The 17847-nt window shown below is 42.5% G+C and overlaps 1 protein-coding gene across 1 annotated transcript in view; it reads right to left on the reverse strand.

The window, feature by feature from the left end:
- Window positions 1-3154: 3154 nt before the first annotated feature.
- The window catches only part of INTS4 (integrator complex subunit 4), a 93118-nt gene continuing 78425 nt past the window's right edge, over window positions 3155-17847 (reverse strand). The window contains exons 18-23 of the mRNA XM_046686186.1: window positions 16907-17037; window positions 12078-12137; window positions 10387-10546; window positions 10021-10164; window positions 7634-7754; window positions 3155-3583 (exon numbers count right to left, since the gene is read on the reverse strand). Of these exons, the coding sequence (XP_046542142.1) occupies window positions 3405-3583; window positions 7634-7754; window positions 10021-10164; window positions 10387-10546; window positions 12078-12137; window positions 16907-17037 (795 nt within the window). The 3' untranslated portion in view covers window positions 3155-3404. The remainder of the gene's footprint in view (window positions 3584-7633; window positions 7755-10020; window positions 10165-10386; window positions 10547-12077; window positions 12138-16906; window positions 17038-17847) is intronic.

Genomic DNA, 17847 nt, shown 5'->3' on the forward strand with positions numbered 1-17847 from the left:
GAAGAAACAGACATGTAAACATACAGCAAGGATGCAGAAGTTGCAAACCGTCACAAATCCACCCAGAGAGGTGCTTTGTTTGTCTCAGTAATTTTAACATTTACTTAGTTACCAAAAGTTTTAAGTTGGGTATTTTTTACATGAAAAAGCAGATTTCTGGCTTTTCTGAAAGATCTGACACCACCAGACCCACATTTATAAAAAACCAAGTGGAGCTGAATAGTAACTGCCTTCTGATAGAATGTGCTCTCATTCTAAAGTCTCTATTAATTTCCTCTAAGCCACTTGACTCCTTTTTTCCTGCCTACCTTCTTTAGGAGTCTGTGTTTGTGAACCTGCAATAAATACTATGCATGAAGAATGTACAGATGGGAAGAAAGAAGCAATGCACGAAGCCCACAGCAGACACAGGTCCTAGAATAAGGCTCAGTCCTGAAGAATGAGAAAGGCACCATAAGAAGAAGATGGGCACGGGTGTTAGCTCAGGGCCAGTCTCCCTAGCAAAAAGAGGGGGATTGGCAGCAGTTAGCTCAGGGCTAATCTTCCTCAAAAAAAAAAAAGGCACCACAGGAAACAACACTCCAGGCTCAGGTCCAAAAGTCTGAGGCAAGAGAGCATGGTGAGCACTGGGAACAACTACAGGTAATTATCTGCAGCCGGAGAAGTACAGAAAATGTTTGGGACAAGGAGTATGAGGCTGGAGACGACAGGAGGGGCATGAAGAGCCTTCAAAGATAGGAGTTTAGACTTCATCCTGGGACCAGAAGTAATCCACTTAAGGGGCTTAAGCAGAGGAATGGCGTGATCAGGTCTGGGTTTTCGAAAGATTACTGACAGCTGTGTGAAGAATGGACCAACGGGGAAGATCTGAGGCAAGAAGATCATTAGGAAGCCAATGCCATATTTTACGAGATACAACGGTGGCCTGCATCAAAGTAGAAACAGTGAGTATAACGAGAAAAGGAGTGAGTCAAGAAACATTTGGAAAAGCAGAATCTGAAGGACTTGATGGCTGTTTTTATATGAGGGGTGAGGAAGGAGTCCAAAGTGACACACAGGTTTCTGGCTCTGATTGCTGGGTGCGTGGTAGGCCACTGACAAAGACATGGTAGACTCCTGTTAGGAAAACCATATTGATTCAGGAGGCTGGTCCAGCCTTGACTTCACCACAAACTCGGTCTCTGGGCTCACACCCTCACATGTGAAATGGAGGTGCCACACCAGAGTGATCTTCATGCTCCCTTACAGGTCTTTGTAATATAAGGTCATTCTTCCACTTCAGTGAAAAAAGTAGGAACCAGATGCAGAAAATCAAGATTCTCATATTTCACAGAACCTGAGAATTCAGGGGAAAAGGAATTTAAAACGTTGAACCCAACCCCTCATATGATACTTGAATTCCTTTGCAACAAACTTGTCAGGAGTTTGTTCACATCCACCTGGAGAATCTCGTATCTCCTAATGCAGCCCGTCCCATTCTCAGCTGTAAAAAACTCAGCCTGCTACTAAGCGGAAACCTGCCCCTTAGTGTAGCTCCACCTTTGGTAGAAAAAGCACTATACTTTGTGTTTTAAGACGTGGGATCAAGTCCTGGCTCTACCCCTTAGGAGAAAGATGACCTCAAAGCCTGTTTCCCTACCTGTAAAATGAGGGATAACCTGGAAGGATTTTTATAAAAAGAGTACTGTATCCAAAAAGGATCCAGTATATCCCTCCCTTAGCACGCTTTCTGTAGCTCCGGCACGAGGGGCTCAGTCAGCAGCCCTGGGTCTTAATGTTTTCGTCTGTGCTTCAACCCAGCAGTCGTCATTAGGTGCTTGTGTCAGGGCTGTGGTATTATTCAGCCTGACTTGAAGCTTAATTTTATCTCCAAGGCAAGGCATCTTGTCGTTGACATACGAGAGCCCACCAACGGCACATACTTGAGATGTACAAAATAGGTGAGCACGCTAGAAAAAGTAAGCTCCTTGGAGATGATCTTTCTTCCCTTAGTCCTTCTATGCCAGTTATGTCCTCCTGGAGCCAGAATGCCTGGGTTCAAATCCCAGCTCTGTCATTAACTAGTTGTGTGACCTAGGTCAAGTTACTTAATCCTCTGAACTTCAATTGCCTTGTTTATAAAATGAAGATAACAGTACCTACTTCATAGGGTGGTTGTGAGGGTCAAATGAGTTAATTTATGTAAAGGGCTTACAACACTGTAGGGAACACATTAGGTGCATTAAATCAAAAGTCAAACATGCTTGAACCCAAATTCCAGCTCCACCTCTGAGTAATTGTATGATCTTGCTCTTATTTTTATAAGCTTTCCAAGAACCAAACGTGATCAAGACTGGCTGGACCTTCAGATTCTACCAAGCATTATTTAACTAAACTCATTCAACAACGCTTGAGGTATAATGATCTCGATTTTACATAAGATGAGGAAACTGAGGCATAGAGAGCTGAGGATTGGAAGGCTTTTTTCCGTATACTTCCCCTGAGGTAGTACAGCTCAGGCCTTTGGAATCATCTTGGATCTGAGTGATCCTCTGACCAGAGGTTTCACCTCTCAATCTCACTTGGCTGTTGTAAGGTTACATGGTGGGCAGAGAGCACAGGGCCTCATGTGGCTAACACTTACGGGGCATTCACTGTCCTCACGCCCCAGCTGCACCTTTCATTCACGTGCAGCTCCAACACTGGACTCATCAGAGATGGAGTGGGAAATGGCTTTTTTTCTGACACTGGACCCCTCTTTCCCATAATCCTGGTTTATTTCTAAAATATGGCCTCTATTATTTTGGTTCTAAGGATAATGGCAGGCAAGGTCAAGAATTTCCCTCAGGGATGAAAATGATTCATTCTCCAGTTACTCATTCAGTCCTTGGCCCAGCTATTGCCTGAGTTAGGAAAGGAAGCTCTCAGCAAGATAACGGATATGTCAGGCCATTCAGGAACTGTCAGTGGTGAAGAAGGACAGCTGTGAAAGCTGCTCTGGAGTTGGCCCTGGGAAACAGACTATTGCTTTAAGAAACAAGATTATGACTTCAATAACCAGTTCTTTAGAGGTGGCTGCAAAATTGGATCTTTGTGTTTCACACGTGAGGAATGTAAGCAAGTGGTATAAATGGTGAACCCACAGCCACACAAATTTAAGGACCAGGAACTGGAATGACTTGGTGTTTTCTCAACTTTATTAGGGTAAGGAGTATGGGGGTGGGGTGGGGCGAATAGACTTGAAGGTTTTTGTTTTCTCAATACAAAATAATTTATCCCGTGTTTGATACCAGATGAGACTGTAAGGGTCACATGTTCCTCCTTATGCCTATACACCACTTCCAGGTGAAGTGCCCCAGGCTTCTGGCTCACTCTGATACCCATGAAGGGCCTTCTAGGCCACGGCTGTAAAGACTGCTTGTGACTCAGCGCCTTGCAGGTTTGGGCATTATGTAAACTTTTACAGACTTGCTGAAGGGGATGGTACCCTCGATGCCAGTTTCCACCTGAGGTGACATCTCACCACCCTCGATCCAGGGAGATTTTGGAATGCGTGAATTGGAGTTGTAGGCCAACAGCAGCCTCACTTCCACCTGGCATGGTTCTGGAAAAAAAAGACAAAAGAAGTCCTCTATGACTGGGCAACGGCTGGGAAATGGGATGAAATGTAAATAAAAGCAACATCAAAGATGGAAACAGTAGAGTTTCAAGAACATTTCTTCATCTATCTGCATCCCTCCCTTCCCCCTCACCAAACAAAAACACTTTCCCATCCTGAACCCTGTGAGGCTGATGCTAAGACGGCAGACGGACTGCTTCTCTGCCCCCACCATCTCCTCCTCAAGTCTCTGTGGGCTCGCTGCCGCTCAGAGCCATGGCTGCCGAGATGAGCAGAGAGTGAGCTAACAACCCTTCCTCCCCAAAGGCCTTCCAGCCTCCAGACAGAGGGCCACAGGTACAAGCATGTGGCCAATGTCATCTGGGGATAGTCACGCTTTTCCTGCACAGCTGATCTCAGCCCTCAGGGCTGTGTGTGCCACAGACTCTACTGTCTTAGTGGAGAAGCCTGACAAAAAATTCTCACCAGTGAACAGGAACATGTTTCAGTGACCTAAAATCATGTCATTAAACCTTTTGTTCTTTTATGAAATGACATTGCAATACTGATCTAGTTTCTGCAGGTGGCAGGCCCCAGTGAAAGCAAATATGCACTCCCTCAAGTTGCTGACCGTTTGGTTGAGGAGACAGAGACAGCTGCAATGGAGCACAGTATACGCTCTAATCGAGTCTCTAAGAAGTATTGAGGGAGAAGCCCAGGAAGGCTTTGGAACAGAACACCTGCTCTGCCAAGCACAAAGCCCCAAGAGTTCTCACCCTGCCACACCATGAAAGACTGTCACAATCCCAAAAAAGTCCCAAGGTTCTGAGAGGTTCTACGTGACTGCCCAGATCCACACCAGTGACAGAATTTGAGCCCAGTTCATAAGCTGAAGCAATTAATCTTACTATTAGTCATATGGCTTAAATAATGAAGGAAGGGGAGAGGATTTCAGGAAAATCTAAGGGCAAGTGCAAGGGCCAGGAACAGCACAAGCTTGGGATGTCCTCCTTAACTTTATTTGAATAGAGCAAAAGGTACAAGTGTTACAGAGAAGCCCAAGGCTAAGAAGTTCAGAGGGCAGGGGAATGAGGACTGGATGGATCTAAACAAACAAGGGCAGAGGTCCCAGGACTTCTCAATGTCTCCCCAGACCTCTTCCTGGTCATCTCCAGACTTCTCTCTAGGAATCAGAGCAGAGACTAGATTGCTGTCCTCCAGGAAGGGACAGGCTCACAGGCAGCCAGGGCAACCTAGCCAGCCCCAGAGAGCAGCCTCAGCAGCACCATTTACCAGCCATGTGGTGTGGACACTCCCACATAATCTGGGGCCTTCCCCCAGCCTTGAGTGTATCTGTAATGAAACCAGCACTGCTCTCTGGTACCAGGCTCCAGTATCAGCTCTCCCACTATGTTCTCCTCTTTTGTCCCAGATGGCTGTTGCCAACTCCTGACCACAACCAAGCCTCAGCTCTCTCAGCACTTTCAGGAACCAAACCCTGGGAGGTCAGAGGACTCAACCCCACCTGGTCATTATGCCTTCCCTCACCAGCATGTGCTATGAATGGCAGTTCACGCCACTGCCATCAGAGGAAGGAGACAGTGGGAGAAAGAGACAAAAGATCATCTGGGACAAATCATGCAACTTACTCATCATGACAGGAAGCACCTCTCTCTTAGGAGGTATATATTCTTCCATCTTACAGATAAGGAAAATGAGACAGAGGTAAAATAGCTTTCTCAGGATCACACAGCAAGAGAGGCAGAATTTGGAACCTGGTCTACATCACTCAAAGCTTCTGACCTGGCAGCATCCTGCCTCCCAGAGGAGAAGCCCCTGATAGGGAGCTGGTGAGAGACTGCATGGAGGAGCTCTCTGCCAACACGAGGCCTCATCTCCTGGTTTAGGAGAAAGAAAGCACAGGTGCCTTCAGAATGAGAACATGTTTCACCTAGTGTCCCAGGTCAGAAGGGAGCATGGCATAGTGAAAAAACTAGGGATTTGGGCATTAGGAAATCTAAGTGCCAGCATCAGTACCACCATTGATTGGCTACGTGGACCTCCATTTATGCATCTACAAAATGAAGAAGAGAATACTAATTCCCACCAGGAGGATGGTCTAAGGATTAAATGAATTTTAATGGCACATATAAAATCCTGTGTCAACTTTTCATTATCTTTTGAGCACCTACTACATGTCAGGCACTAGGGACACAAGATAGAGAGGCACTGGAAATACAGAGGTAAAAGTAACAAGCAAGTTCCCTGCTCTGGTGGAGCCTGCATTCTAATTGGAGAGAAAGTCAGTAAACAAATGAGAAAACATCTGACACTAGTAAATACTATGCAGAGAATTAACACAGAGATTTGTAAGGGTGACTGGGTAGCAACCTCTCAGAGGAGGTGATCCTAGATAAATTATAATTCTGCAAGCTCAGGATAGCCTAGATTGTAGCCCTGGTTCAAGCAATGACCTGCTGTGTGACCAGGGACAAGTCAGTAGGGCCCTCAAGACCCTGCAAGTTCTTTTCAGGTCTAATATGCTGTCATTTGTCCCCCTGAGCCTTGGCCCTTCCAAAACAATGCTGTGCCACTGCATTTCTTTCCCCACATCTAGGATCCCCTCCTGAGAAGAGATTAGAATAAGGAATTCTACCTTCCTATGGAGCTAGAGGTTTGGCAAATACTAGTGCAAAAGCACTGCATGCAACAAGGATATGGACTGAGAAATGCTCAGGGAGGCAGACCCTGGGTAAAAGCATTGCTGGATGCTCCCTTGACTGTGCCAGGCCCAGGGTCACCGGACCCCCGAGGGGGATGCCCTGACATTCAATGGTACTTCCTCTTTTTGAAAACTTCATAAAATCAGCTATACCCACCTAATACCCCTGATAGAGGGACTGCATTAATAATGGCATTAAATATTCATATATTTTAAAAAATGGTGAAAGAAAATTCCAGAAAACATCCACCTATCTCTAAAATAAACCAAATCTGGTGGCATTAAATACTTTCTCCAGTAACAGCCATGCTTCTGAATCATCTTCAATGGTACAGGAAACACCACGTTTTAGGTTCTGCAGACTGAGTCTCTCTTTAAAGTTTCTAAAGCAGCCTTATAGGCTTGAAATATAATGTCTTTTGCACTTGTATTCTCCCATTTTATTCATATGAATTCAAAAAAATACTTATGCAACTTTCTTGTCTTTTCACCAGTTATCAAGGTCGCTGTACGGGAGGGTAAAGCATGAACAGATCATCTTACTCTGCATTACCCCACAGACCAGCCATCGGGGACAGGAGGGCAGTAACTGTTCAGGGAATGAACTGAGCTGCTCATAAAGAAAGAATGATTTTAAATTTTGGTAAGAAATATAAAACTGTTTTATTTCTAGACATAGCAATGCTCAGAACTAACTAGGTGATTGAGAATTATCATCTTCATTTTGAAGGTGAGGAAACATTCAGAAGGGAGTGGCTAGTCCAAGGTTACACAGCAAGTCAGTGGCAGAGTTAGGACAAGAAAACAGTCTCCTGGCATCCAGCTCAGGGCTCTTTCCGTGAGACTCCATTCTATCATAATCTCCTGTATATTTTCTGACAAAAACTTGTGCCTCGTGCAATCAAAGCAATGCAGCGAATTAGCCTGAATGCACACAGAGTGCGCTTTTGAGCTCCTTAAGAAATCAAGGGGCTGGCCCCGTGGCCGAGTGGTTAAGTTCGCGTGCTCTGCTGCAGGCGGCCCAGTGTTTCGTTGGTTCGAATCCTGGGCGCGGACATGGCACTGCTCATCAAACCACGCTGAGGCAGCGTCCCACGTGCCACAATTAGAAGGACCCACAACAAAGAATATACAACTATGTACCGGGGGGGCTTTGGGGAGAAAAAGGAAAAATAATAAAATCTTTAAAAAAAAAAAAAAAGAAATCAAGAACAATCCTCAGCAATCCTGATTCAACCATGTATTTTTCAAACCCCAAAAAACCAAACATGTAAGGGTGGGTGTGATCCCTGGGAGCATCTTTTCCTGCTCACTCTGGCCCACTGAGTCCTCACCTGTCCAGGCAGTGTGGGAGAGGTACACCTGCGTGATGAGCCGGTGCCGCCCTGGGCCAGGGTTGCGGAAGTCTGCCGGCTTGGGGTGGATCATCTGAGCCTGGCCATCTGGATATAAGACCTGCGAAGTGACAGAAATAATAAAAAGAGGCAAAAGAGCCATAAGGTCTTAACAAAATTGCTAGTGACATCTGCTGTGAACCCTGAAACAGGAGGTAAAGAAAGATGACACTAGCCTTCACAGAAGACCGCTCTTTGAGGGGAGGGCAACACTGCTGACTCCTCTACACCGCTGCCCCAGCACAAGGCAACGTCTGGTAAATGCTTCCTGAATTCATGGTGAACGAGTGATAGGACTAAAGCATCTCTTTAAGTACAAAGATAGGTAAAACATTAATCCTGACAGGAAAAGCCTTCCCGTCATCAGGATGACTCTCTCCCTCGTGGCTCTGAATCATATCATGGCCCAGCATCCATCACCAACCACCAAGTATTAAGAGTAATTTTGTAACTGTATTCTCCCCACCAGCTTATTAAGCCGCTCGGCAATGTTTATCTGTCTCCTTCTACAGAGTCACTGTGCACTGAAGGGTCTGCTCAAATCACTGACCAGTTCTTCACTTCTCATAAACTGTCTTTCTTGTCATAAACTGAGTTCTTTCCGCAGTACCCCAGGGGCCTCACAGCTGTCTGTGGAGAGGGCCTACTGCACGGCACAGCATCCAAAGGAACTACATGAACAAGTGAAGCTTATCCTAGAACCACACAGGACCTAGGCTGTGGAAATATAGTGTTAAGGGCAAAGTAGGGAACCACACAGGTCTTTCAGCTGGAAACTCTGGAAGGCATGTCTCAGCCAACCTGCCCCCGATCTCCTTTCATCTCTCCTCACCTCTTAGGGCCTCCCTGATTCTACCCCTCTTTTTTAAGGCTGCTACTCTCCACACTATCTCCAGGCTCCAGGCCCCCCAACCTTCTACAGCAGAAAGATGCAGGTGTCCCAGCTTCCTGATCCTCGTTATCTTTAAAGAAATACTGGTACCCAAAAGCCCTACTCCTAGGATTATGATTTAACTGATGTAGGCTGAGGCCTGTAAATGAGCACTTTTTAATGCTTTCTGAGTAATTCTAAAGTTCAGCTAGGGTGGAGAACCACTAATGTGGAAGAAAAAAAAAATAAACATCTGCAGTACAACTTCACAGCCAGCTCAGAATCAGTTCTCTACAGGTCTCAGGATTTATAATAACTGCTGCTGGGAAGCTGGAAGGTTTTTTTCCCCTACTGTCACCATAGGAAATATTACCATCTTCAGGGCCTGATTCATCCTTATCTCTTCCAGGAAGCCTTCCCTTCCTGCTCCAGGCTATTTTTCTGTCCTCTGATTGAACTTACTGCTAGTGCTTGAGGCCCTACTTTTATTCATAGCCCTTCTGCTCAGAATACCTCCTTTTGCCCCTATCGTTTGTTCTCTTTCATCCTTTCAGACCTCACCCATGCACCAGCATCTCCACAAAGCCTTTCTTTTCCTCAGTCTCCACCATAGTATTGGTGCCTCCATAGTATTGAATGCCTCTCCATAGTATTGTTCAAAATATTTTTTAAAAGTATATTGCAGAATTTTTTTATACTAGTGAAAAATTGGAAATAACTCAGTAGAGGAGGAAAAATAATTTTCCCTCTGCCCTTCTAGGTTCTTGGCTAGAACCATCTGTCTGTCTCTCACTGAAACTGAGCATCCTGAAGGCAAGAATGCTGACACATTGACCTTTGCAACCCTAGCACTTGGCATGTGCAATGGAATATACATTATTACATGGATGGAAGGATGGATGAATGAATAAATGGGTAGTACTCTTTGTGGGGCTTAACTGTAGACTATCGAAATTGATTAGTGTCTCTACCGCATCTCTCATGTGTCTCTAATGTATCTATCTAACTTGGGAAAAAATATTCCCTAGTGATTTTTGTTCCACACCCATAAATTTTGTTTGCCAAGCTGACCCACTCACAGCTTGAAAAGGACTTGTTTATTACGGTTTGCTTGTAGCCCTGAAAATACCAAGTCTTAACTTCACATTACAAGAATAGAAAGGGCCCTGTTATTAGTGAACCCTTACTGGGTACCAGGAGCTGTACATACATCATTTCAATTCAATATCAACTATTCCTATTTGCTAGTTGTAGAATCTGAGGTTCAGAGTTTAAAGTAACTTGCTCAGACCGCACTCAGCTGGAGAGCTGAGATTCAAGCCCAGGCTCTTTTCCAAAAAGACTCTTCTCCCTCTCCAGCTTCTGTCCCTCAGGTCAAGATTACAGGGGTGCTCAAGCTAAATGCTTCAACACAGAGTCAGTATAGAAGCTCCATGGGGACCGAAATCGGACAGACCTGGACCGTCACAGTGCTCTGAGGATCCTGCACATGTTCGAGGGTTGCATCAACATCCAGGGCCACCACCAACCCAGATGTAAACCGCAAAGGGTTGTCTGACTCGCCTGCTGGCTCAATGATGGTGGCTGAGGCTTTGTGGATCTGTAAGCAAGAAGAAAATATGATGATTCTAAAGCCAGGTCATCCCTGGGCAAGAAATCATGATCTTCACCTCTCTGTCTCCTTATCTAATGGGTGGGCATATGAAAGCCAATCAGAGGAAAGGCCTTAGTCCAGCTGCTCTAATGGTCAAAGAAGATCACCAAGGTGAGCAATTTTGACTTGGACAGACTTGGCCTGAAGGGGTATGACACAAACCCTGACCTGCTCTGGAAGGGGGAGGTGCAGGAAGGTACTCTGCCGCAACATGGTCTGTAGAATTTTGACCACTTCTGCAGGTTTGGATGTCATGAGTCGGGGCATAAGGTCAAGAAGTTTGTCCACAAAGCTGTCCTGCAGGTGGGGCAAATCAGCAATGAAACACCTGGAGGGACAAACAGAAACAACTGACTATGCATTCATTCATCACAGGCTGGGCCCCAAACATCTGCCAAGCACCAAGGTAGGAAAAGTGATGAACTGTAACAGCTCATGGTTCCCGACTGAGACAGCCAGGTGGGTACCCAGTTAATTATGCCTTAGTGACATGATCATCACAACAGCCTTGTTTACGGAATACCCATTACATGCCAGGTATACTCTGACGTATTTTACATTATCTTATTTAATCCTCCCAGCAATCCTGTACATTGTTACAATTGCTTTTTTCATATTGTGGATTAATTAATCTAACAAATATGTCTTTAGGACTTACCAAGTGTCAAGTACCATTCTAGACACTGGGGATGTAACAGTGAGCAAAAGAGAAAAAATGCCTGTCTTATGGAGCTTATATTCAAGTGACAGGAACTCCGAGACTCCGAGAGGATGATGATGCACTGAGGCTTAAAAAGTTAAGTAACTTAATCCCAGCTCTGACTGATTCCACAGTACTTCCGCCTTGTGGAACAGGATAGTCAAAAAATATTTCAGTGAGGTGGTGAGATCAGTGCAAGGACTCAGAGGCTGAATTAAGAAGAAGAAGGATTGTGCAGCTCTAAACAGAGGAGGAACTTTCGCAATTCAGAGCTGTCACCTTTCCAAAACTCTCTCCAACCCAATGGTGTAAAAACAGACTACCTTAAAGAATCTAGAACCAAGAGTAAGGCAAGAACTTAGTTCAGAGTTGAAGCCAGGATCTTAAAGAGACAAGCTAGACTGTCTCATTTGCTAGAGAGCAGTACCTACTGGTGAAAGGAGGTATTGCAACCAAGCCCTATAAGAAGCTCATCCTCCAAACGAAAAAAGAACGAGAAGTATAGTGTTACATAAGCCTCAGGTCTGGTGAAGTTCACAGGGTAGAGACACAGGTGACAGAATAAAATATTAGACTTAATCAAGTGCTTTAAAATTCTATAAATGGCTGCCTCCTGGTATTATACTGACAGCACACACAGGTCTGGTCACGACCTTGATTCCTACTTCTTCGCCAAGACTTCCACTCATCTACTGCATCTGTTTTAACCAATTTGCTTCATAGAGAATTCTGAGAAAACATATCTATCCTACAAAATAAAAGTTACCTACAGAATTATGGAAGAATTTTTGTAGATTAGAGAGAAATACGTAAGTTTAAGATCAGTGGTAAAAAAAAATAGACAAGTTGTGACTTTTCAACAAAAGAGTTCATGAGTTTCTCACATAATACTTGTCTTCTTATGATCGAATGTTAAATCCAAATGACTCTTGATGTTTTTATTATTCTGTTGTATGTTTACGTTTGAAGCTAACATCAAAGAAGTTTGTTTATACACCACTAAAGAAAATACACAAATTAGGGCACACTGCCACAGACAATAGTTTGGCTACATGGGCTAAACCAAGAATTATGGCTTGTGATCACTCTTGTCGCTCTGTAAGTGCTATTCTCTGCATTACCAAGGTTGAATAAGCTAGAAGAGTGATGAAATACTTACCTTTGAAAAAAGTCCACTTCCTGTAAAAATTTTTCACACATCCCAAATAAGGGGTCGACCCTGTAGAAAAGAGAAAAAGTAATTTGCTTGTGAAATCTGTGAACAGAAAAGTGAGGACGAAAGTCCCAGAAACCTGAGCCTACATAAAAGGAGAATGAGCACATTACACTATAAAAACTATGTCTAAGTGAAATAGAAATCTGCTAATAGACTCAGGGGGAAATATTTGCCAGGATCCCAAGATCCAATTAAAATACTGCAGTGCCCATTAGGTTCAATGAACTTTCAAAATCAAAGACTATCACAGGCCACTCTTGGCACCAGATTCACTAAGGACAGGACAGGAGGACAGCTTGCAGGCAGGGCAGCGTCATGCTCCTCCTCTGCAGGAGGCCTTGCAGCAGTCCATTCAGCAGTCCATCCACACAGCTGTCTGGGAGCTTTGACTCTGCAGCTGACAGCTCGGGGGCAAGGAGATGAGATCGACATTGGGTGAGAAGTCTCATGCTCCATAGGTGCTAATATCTCTTGAAACGACTCCATGGGTATATCCCTCCAGGTCCCCACCAGGGATATGCCCAGTTACACGTATCACTGCACTCGATGAAGCCCAAAGCTATGGTGTCTGCATCAGGTAATTATAGTTTATTTATAGCTCCTTCTAGTCTGCAAGCAATTTTCTGGAGAGATCATTTTTACCATAGCAGTGCTACCTAGTAATAGAGTTGACACTATAGGTTTCCAGGGAACAGACCTAGAAAGTTAACCAAAGGTCAAATTCTCAGGCAGAAGGGGAAAAGGTTTTGTTACTACTTTGCCCACAGATGCAGACTATATTCTTTCCTCTCTATCTTGACTCCTCTGGCCTCCTAGTACTTAAGAGTATTTCATTTCAGTAAAAACTTATTGCATACCTTAAAAATCCAGGCAACATGTTAGGCCAATGTAACTGACTAATCACACAACAGATTTTTCCTTTTGATCTTTGTGCATTTTCTTTTATTTCTTCTAATTTCTGTATGAAACTTTCCATTTATTTTCACTAATATATTATTCATTGGAGGAGTAAAGTTCCAGTGAAGAAAAACAAATACTTTTTGCTTATATAAAAACATATAAGAGAATGGTGTCAAGGTTCTTAATAACCTAGTTTAGTCTTTCTACTAAAATGTAAGCTCCATGCAAGTAGTGACATTGTATTGATCATCACATATTTCCTGACACAAGCAGCTATTCAATAAATATTTGTTGAATGAATAAATATATGAGAAACAGCAAATGGAAACTTACTCTACAAGCAACATTCATTTGAATTCTAATGACCTACAATGGCTGGGGAAATGTACACTAATTACCAATTTAAACTACCAATGCAAAGACAATGGAAAACTACCAGATGCTATAAGGATAATCAGGAGCTGTAAAGGAGACCAAGCAGAGCCCAGTGAGCTAAAGTCAGGGCAAGAAAGCACAGAAAACTTAAAAAAAAAAAATTCTAATAAGTAACCTCAGTGAGATTTACGAGGAAATTTGAAAGGACATTGCATTGATAAAGCAAGAGAAACTGCTACAAAAAAGGTACAGAGAAGAAAGCATACTTGGAAATAAACAGTAATAATGAAATCAACTCAACAGTCAAAGAACACCAGAATGAAAAATGATGAAAACTGAAAGTGGTAAATTAAAAGAGCACACTGAGGAATTTACTCAGAATTTAGAGTAGAAAAACAAAGAAATTATGAGAGAAAAGTTAAGATACAAGGAAAATAGATCCAGAAGATTCAACATCCAATATGAGACACTGGAGTGGACAGAAGAAGTAGTAATTAAAGAAATAATGGAGGGGAAAAAAATCTCTGAGCTAAACACGGGGTTGAGACTTCAAAGTCCCACTGAAGGTCAGTAAGAATATTGAAAGAAAACACGCCCCGAAATAAATCTAGTGAAACTTCTGAATTCTAAAAAGAAAAAAAAAACTTTATAGCTTTGAGCCAGGAAAAATAAGAACCAGAGTGACATCAGACATCCTAACTGTAACATCAAATACTAAAAGGCAACAGAGCAATATTTACAGACTTCTGAAAGAATTCCATTGATGTACGAAAGCAAAAGGCAGGCAGTTTCAGACATACAAGGTCTCAATGAGTATACTACTTATATACTTATTCTGAAAAACGATTACTAGAGAATGTTTTCCAGTCAAATCAATAGTGAATCAAAACAACGAATTTTGAAAGGCAACTGGTACAAACAGAACAGTGGTGGGCAAGTTGAAGCTAAACAATTTTGATAATGTACTTACACAGATTAACACATATTTTAAAAAAGGATTCTTAAAATAAGAGATACACTATAAAAAGATAATAAATTGAAACTAAATTCTCTTTTTTTTTTTTGAGGAAGATTAGCCCTGAGCTGACTGCTGCCAAACCTCCTCCTTTTGCTGAGGAAAACTGGCCCTGAGCTAACATCCATGCCCATCTTCCTCTACTTTATAGCTGGAAACCTACCACAGTATGGTGTGCCATGAGGTGCCATTTCCACACCCGGGATCCAAACTGGCGAACCCCAGGCCACCGAAGCAGAACATGCGTACTTCACCGCTGCACCACCAGGTCAGTCCCCTATTTTTTTTTTTAATTTTATTTATTTATTTATTTATTTTGAGGTAGATTAGCCCTGAGCTAACATCTGCTGCCAATTCTCCTCTTTTTGCTGAGGAAGACTGGCCCTGAGCTAACATCTGTGCCTATCTTCCTCTACTTTATATGCGGGACGCCTACCACAGCATGGCTTGCCAAGCGGTGCCATGTCTGCACCCAGGATCCGAACCAGTGAACACCGGGTCACCAAAGTGAAACGTGTGAACTTAACCGCTGCGACACTGGGCCGGCCCTGAAACTAAATTCCAAATTATTTAACAGTATGAGACAATCAAATAAAATTCATCTTGATCTGAGGTGATCTTGACAGAGGTGATCATAAATTCTATTTAATTTTTTTATGCTTATAAATATAAGCTCAATATGTTTATTAAAAATTTAAGAGTAAAAATACTACTGATACAACTAATATGAGCTAACATTTATCAGGGTTTACTGTGAATGCGTCAGGTGGCATTTTAAGGGCCTCACATATTTCAATAGTCCTGACAGTAACCCTGTGAAGGAGAGGCGGGTACTATTATTATCCCACTTTAACTTTGGGGGACAAACTGAGGCACAGAAGTCTTAAGTAACTTGTCCAAGCGCACTGTCTGCAAATGGTGGAGTCAAGATCTGGACCCCAGCAATGAGGCACCAGAGCCCTCTCAGCCACTATGTTCTACTGCCTCTCACTTGAAGAGGTTAGAATTAGGGTACAGAAGACCCTGGAAGAAGAAGGAAACAAAGGAAACAAGTGATCCAGCAAAAGTCAAGAAACAGAATGCATACAAATGGAAAATATAAAATAACACAGTATGAGTACAGACCAAATAGAGTCTTTATATAATGACATGGGAAAATGAAATATCATACTGTTTGATGAAATGAAAAGGAGGCAGAACAGCAGACTATATTACGATTCCACTTACGTTAAGACACACACATTTATAATCTACACATGTTCATCTGGCTCGGGAAAAGTCTACTGACAGTTATTTTAGAAGTGTTAGATTACCAGGGGACCATCACTTAATCTGCAGTATTTAAATTTTTTACCACAATCATGTATAAACTGAAAAATAGATCTATTTTTTTAAAATGAAAAAGTGCAGATGCTACCACAAGCACCTATCTTTTCTCAGCTGTGACTCACACACAGTATGAACTAAACATTTCTCCAATGAAAGCAGGGATATCTCTAAGATTAAATCACTACCTGAGTTTATCAGGTCACTATCAGGATAAGTGAAGAAATAAAATAATATTCAGAAGGTTCTTTCTGACCCAGTACTTTTTGGTGCTTAAATACCCATATTTACCACTCTACCACTTTTAGGCTGACACAACTGCTGGACTGAGCATCAAATGTGTCCTCCATCTGGTAATGAGTTACATAAGTACTGTATTGTATGAAATGAAATCTATGATGCCATCATTCTTAAGATAAATCTTTATTTTATGAAATACCAAGAAACAAAAAACACTTTCAATCAAACTATGGCACACCATCAAAGCATCTGCTTTCAGAGAAGTTAAAATTTAAAAATGTGCATTTTAGACTGAATGAAATATGGCAATTCTCACTATCAGAACATCTAGCAGCTACCATGTACTGAGCTGTATGTACTAAGTACCAGGCAAAGTGCTTTCACATGTATTATCCCATTAACTCTTCATAGAAATCCCACGAGACAGATGTCACCATTCTCATTGAAAGACAGGGCAACAAGGCACAGAGAGGTTAAAAAACCTGTCTGTTATCAAACAACTAGTATGTGGAGAGGTCAGGATCTGAACAAGGTAGTCCCACTGCACAGTACATTCTCTTAATTTGTCTTTACCGCATGGCAGGGAGCTTACTTGTCCCCTCAGAAGAGAAAAAGTAGTTCCTGGCACTAAATTCTTACGGAAATCTACCAAGGACCACACAGAATGTGCTCGTAGCCAGAAGTCCTCAGTTGTGTTGTAGGAAATGGAGAGCCACTGAGGGGTTTTTCCAGAGATTTAATGTGATCTAAGAATAGAGCTTGGAATATCTGAAAAAATGAATAGTTCATATATCCCTGAGCGAATTTTTCCTAAATATCATTTCACTTATCATTAACCTTAGTGATATCTCTGAGTGCATTTGGAAGTGTCTTTGAAAGGACCGTGCCACCTCTTTTGGCCACCTGCACCTCTTACCCTCGAGTAGTTCGTGCTGTTACTATAAGTTGCAAGGCTTTGGCCTGCAGCCTCATGTGATGGATAATCACCACCTGCTTACTCTCCACACCGCTGTACATGAACTCCATTTTGTAGGTCTCTTCCATGATCTATAAGGAAAAGGTAATTAACGAACAGTAAAAATATCATAATTGTCTTACTTGAGAGCAGCATAGAATTTTGGGTGAAACTCAGTTTTTTTAAAGCCTATGAACTAAGATTTTGAAGTGCCTATGTTGAAAGAAATTAGTATAATTTGAGAGAAATTAATCTAAGTGTTGAGAAAAATTAGTATATGTCTTGTGAAAAGAGAATAAATTATTTTGTCAATTAAAAAAAAGTTTCACATGGTAATAAATATCACTAGTTGATAATGTGAAGAATCAAGGATAACATGGTAAAGCGTTGCCTGTTACCCTAAACCAGACTCACTGTGCTGTGGGAACAAATGAATATATACTATGTATGGAAATCCAATCCCCAGGAAAAGTCCTCAAGAATTTAGCAACAGGAAACATTAACCACCTGTTAGTCATCCAGACTGTTCTACGGGCCTGGTCTGTGGGAGGGAGTTTGGGGAGGGAATAGGTGCAGAAAACAATGTCTATGATCAGCTTCAGCCCAGTGCACATCGTAAGCTCTTGCTCTATTCTATCCAAATCAGCTACTTCCATCCAAATGATGCTTCTCTTCCCCTTCTGTGCTTGCCTTCCTTTGAAGGCTTTGGGGTCAAAGAAATGACTCCAGGCTCTTCTACAACTGGCAGTAAGACAAGTTCCTTAATTACATGGTGCTTCAGTTTCCCCATCTGTAAACAGGAAAGAAACAGCACCAACAACATAAAGTTTAAAAAATTAAACAAGGCATGGAAAGTTCTTAGCACAGTATGCGGCACACAGCAATGAGAATCTTTCCTCTCT

The sequence above is a fragment of the Equus quagga genome, chromosome 14 (assembly GCF_021613505.1).
Source record: "Equus quagga isolate Etosha38 chromosome 14, UCLA_HA_Equagga_1.0, whole genome shotgun sequence".
In the NCBI taxonomy this organism is placed as follows: Eukaryota; Metazoa; Chordata; class Mammalia; order Perissodactyla; family Equidae; genus Equus; species Equus quagga.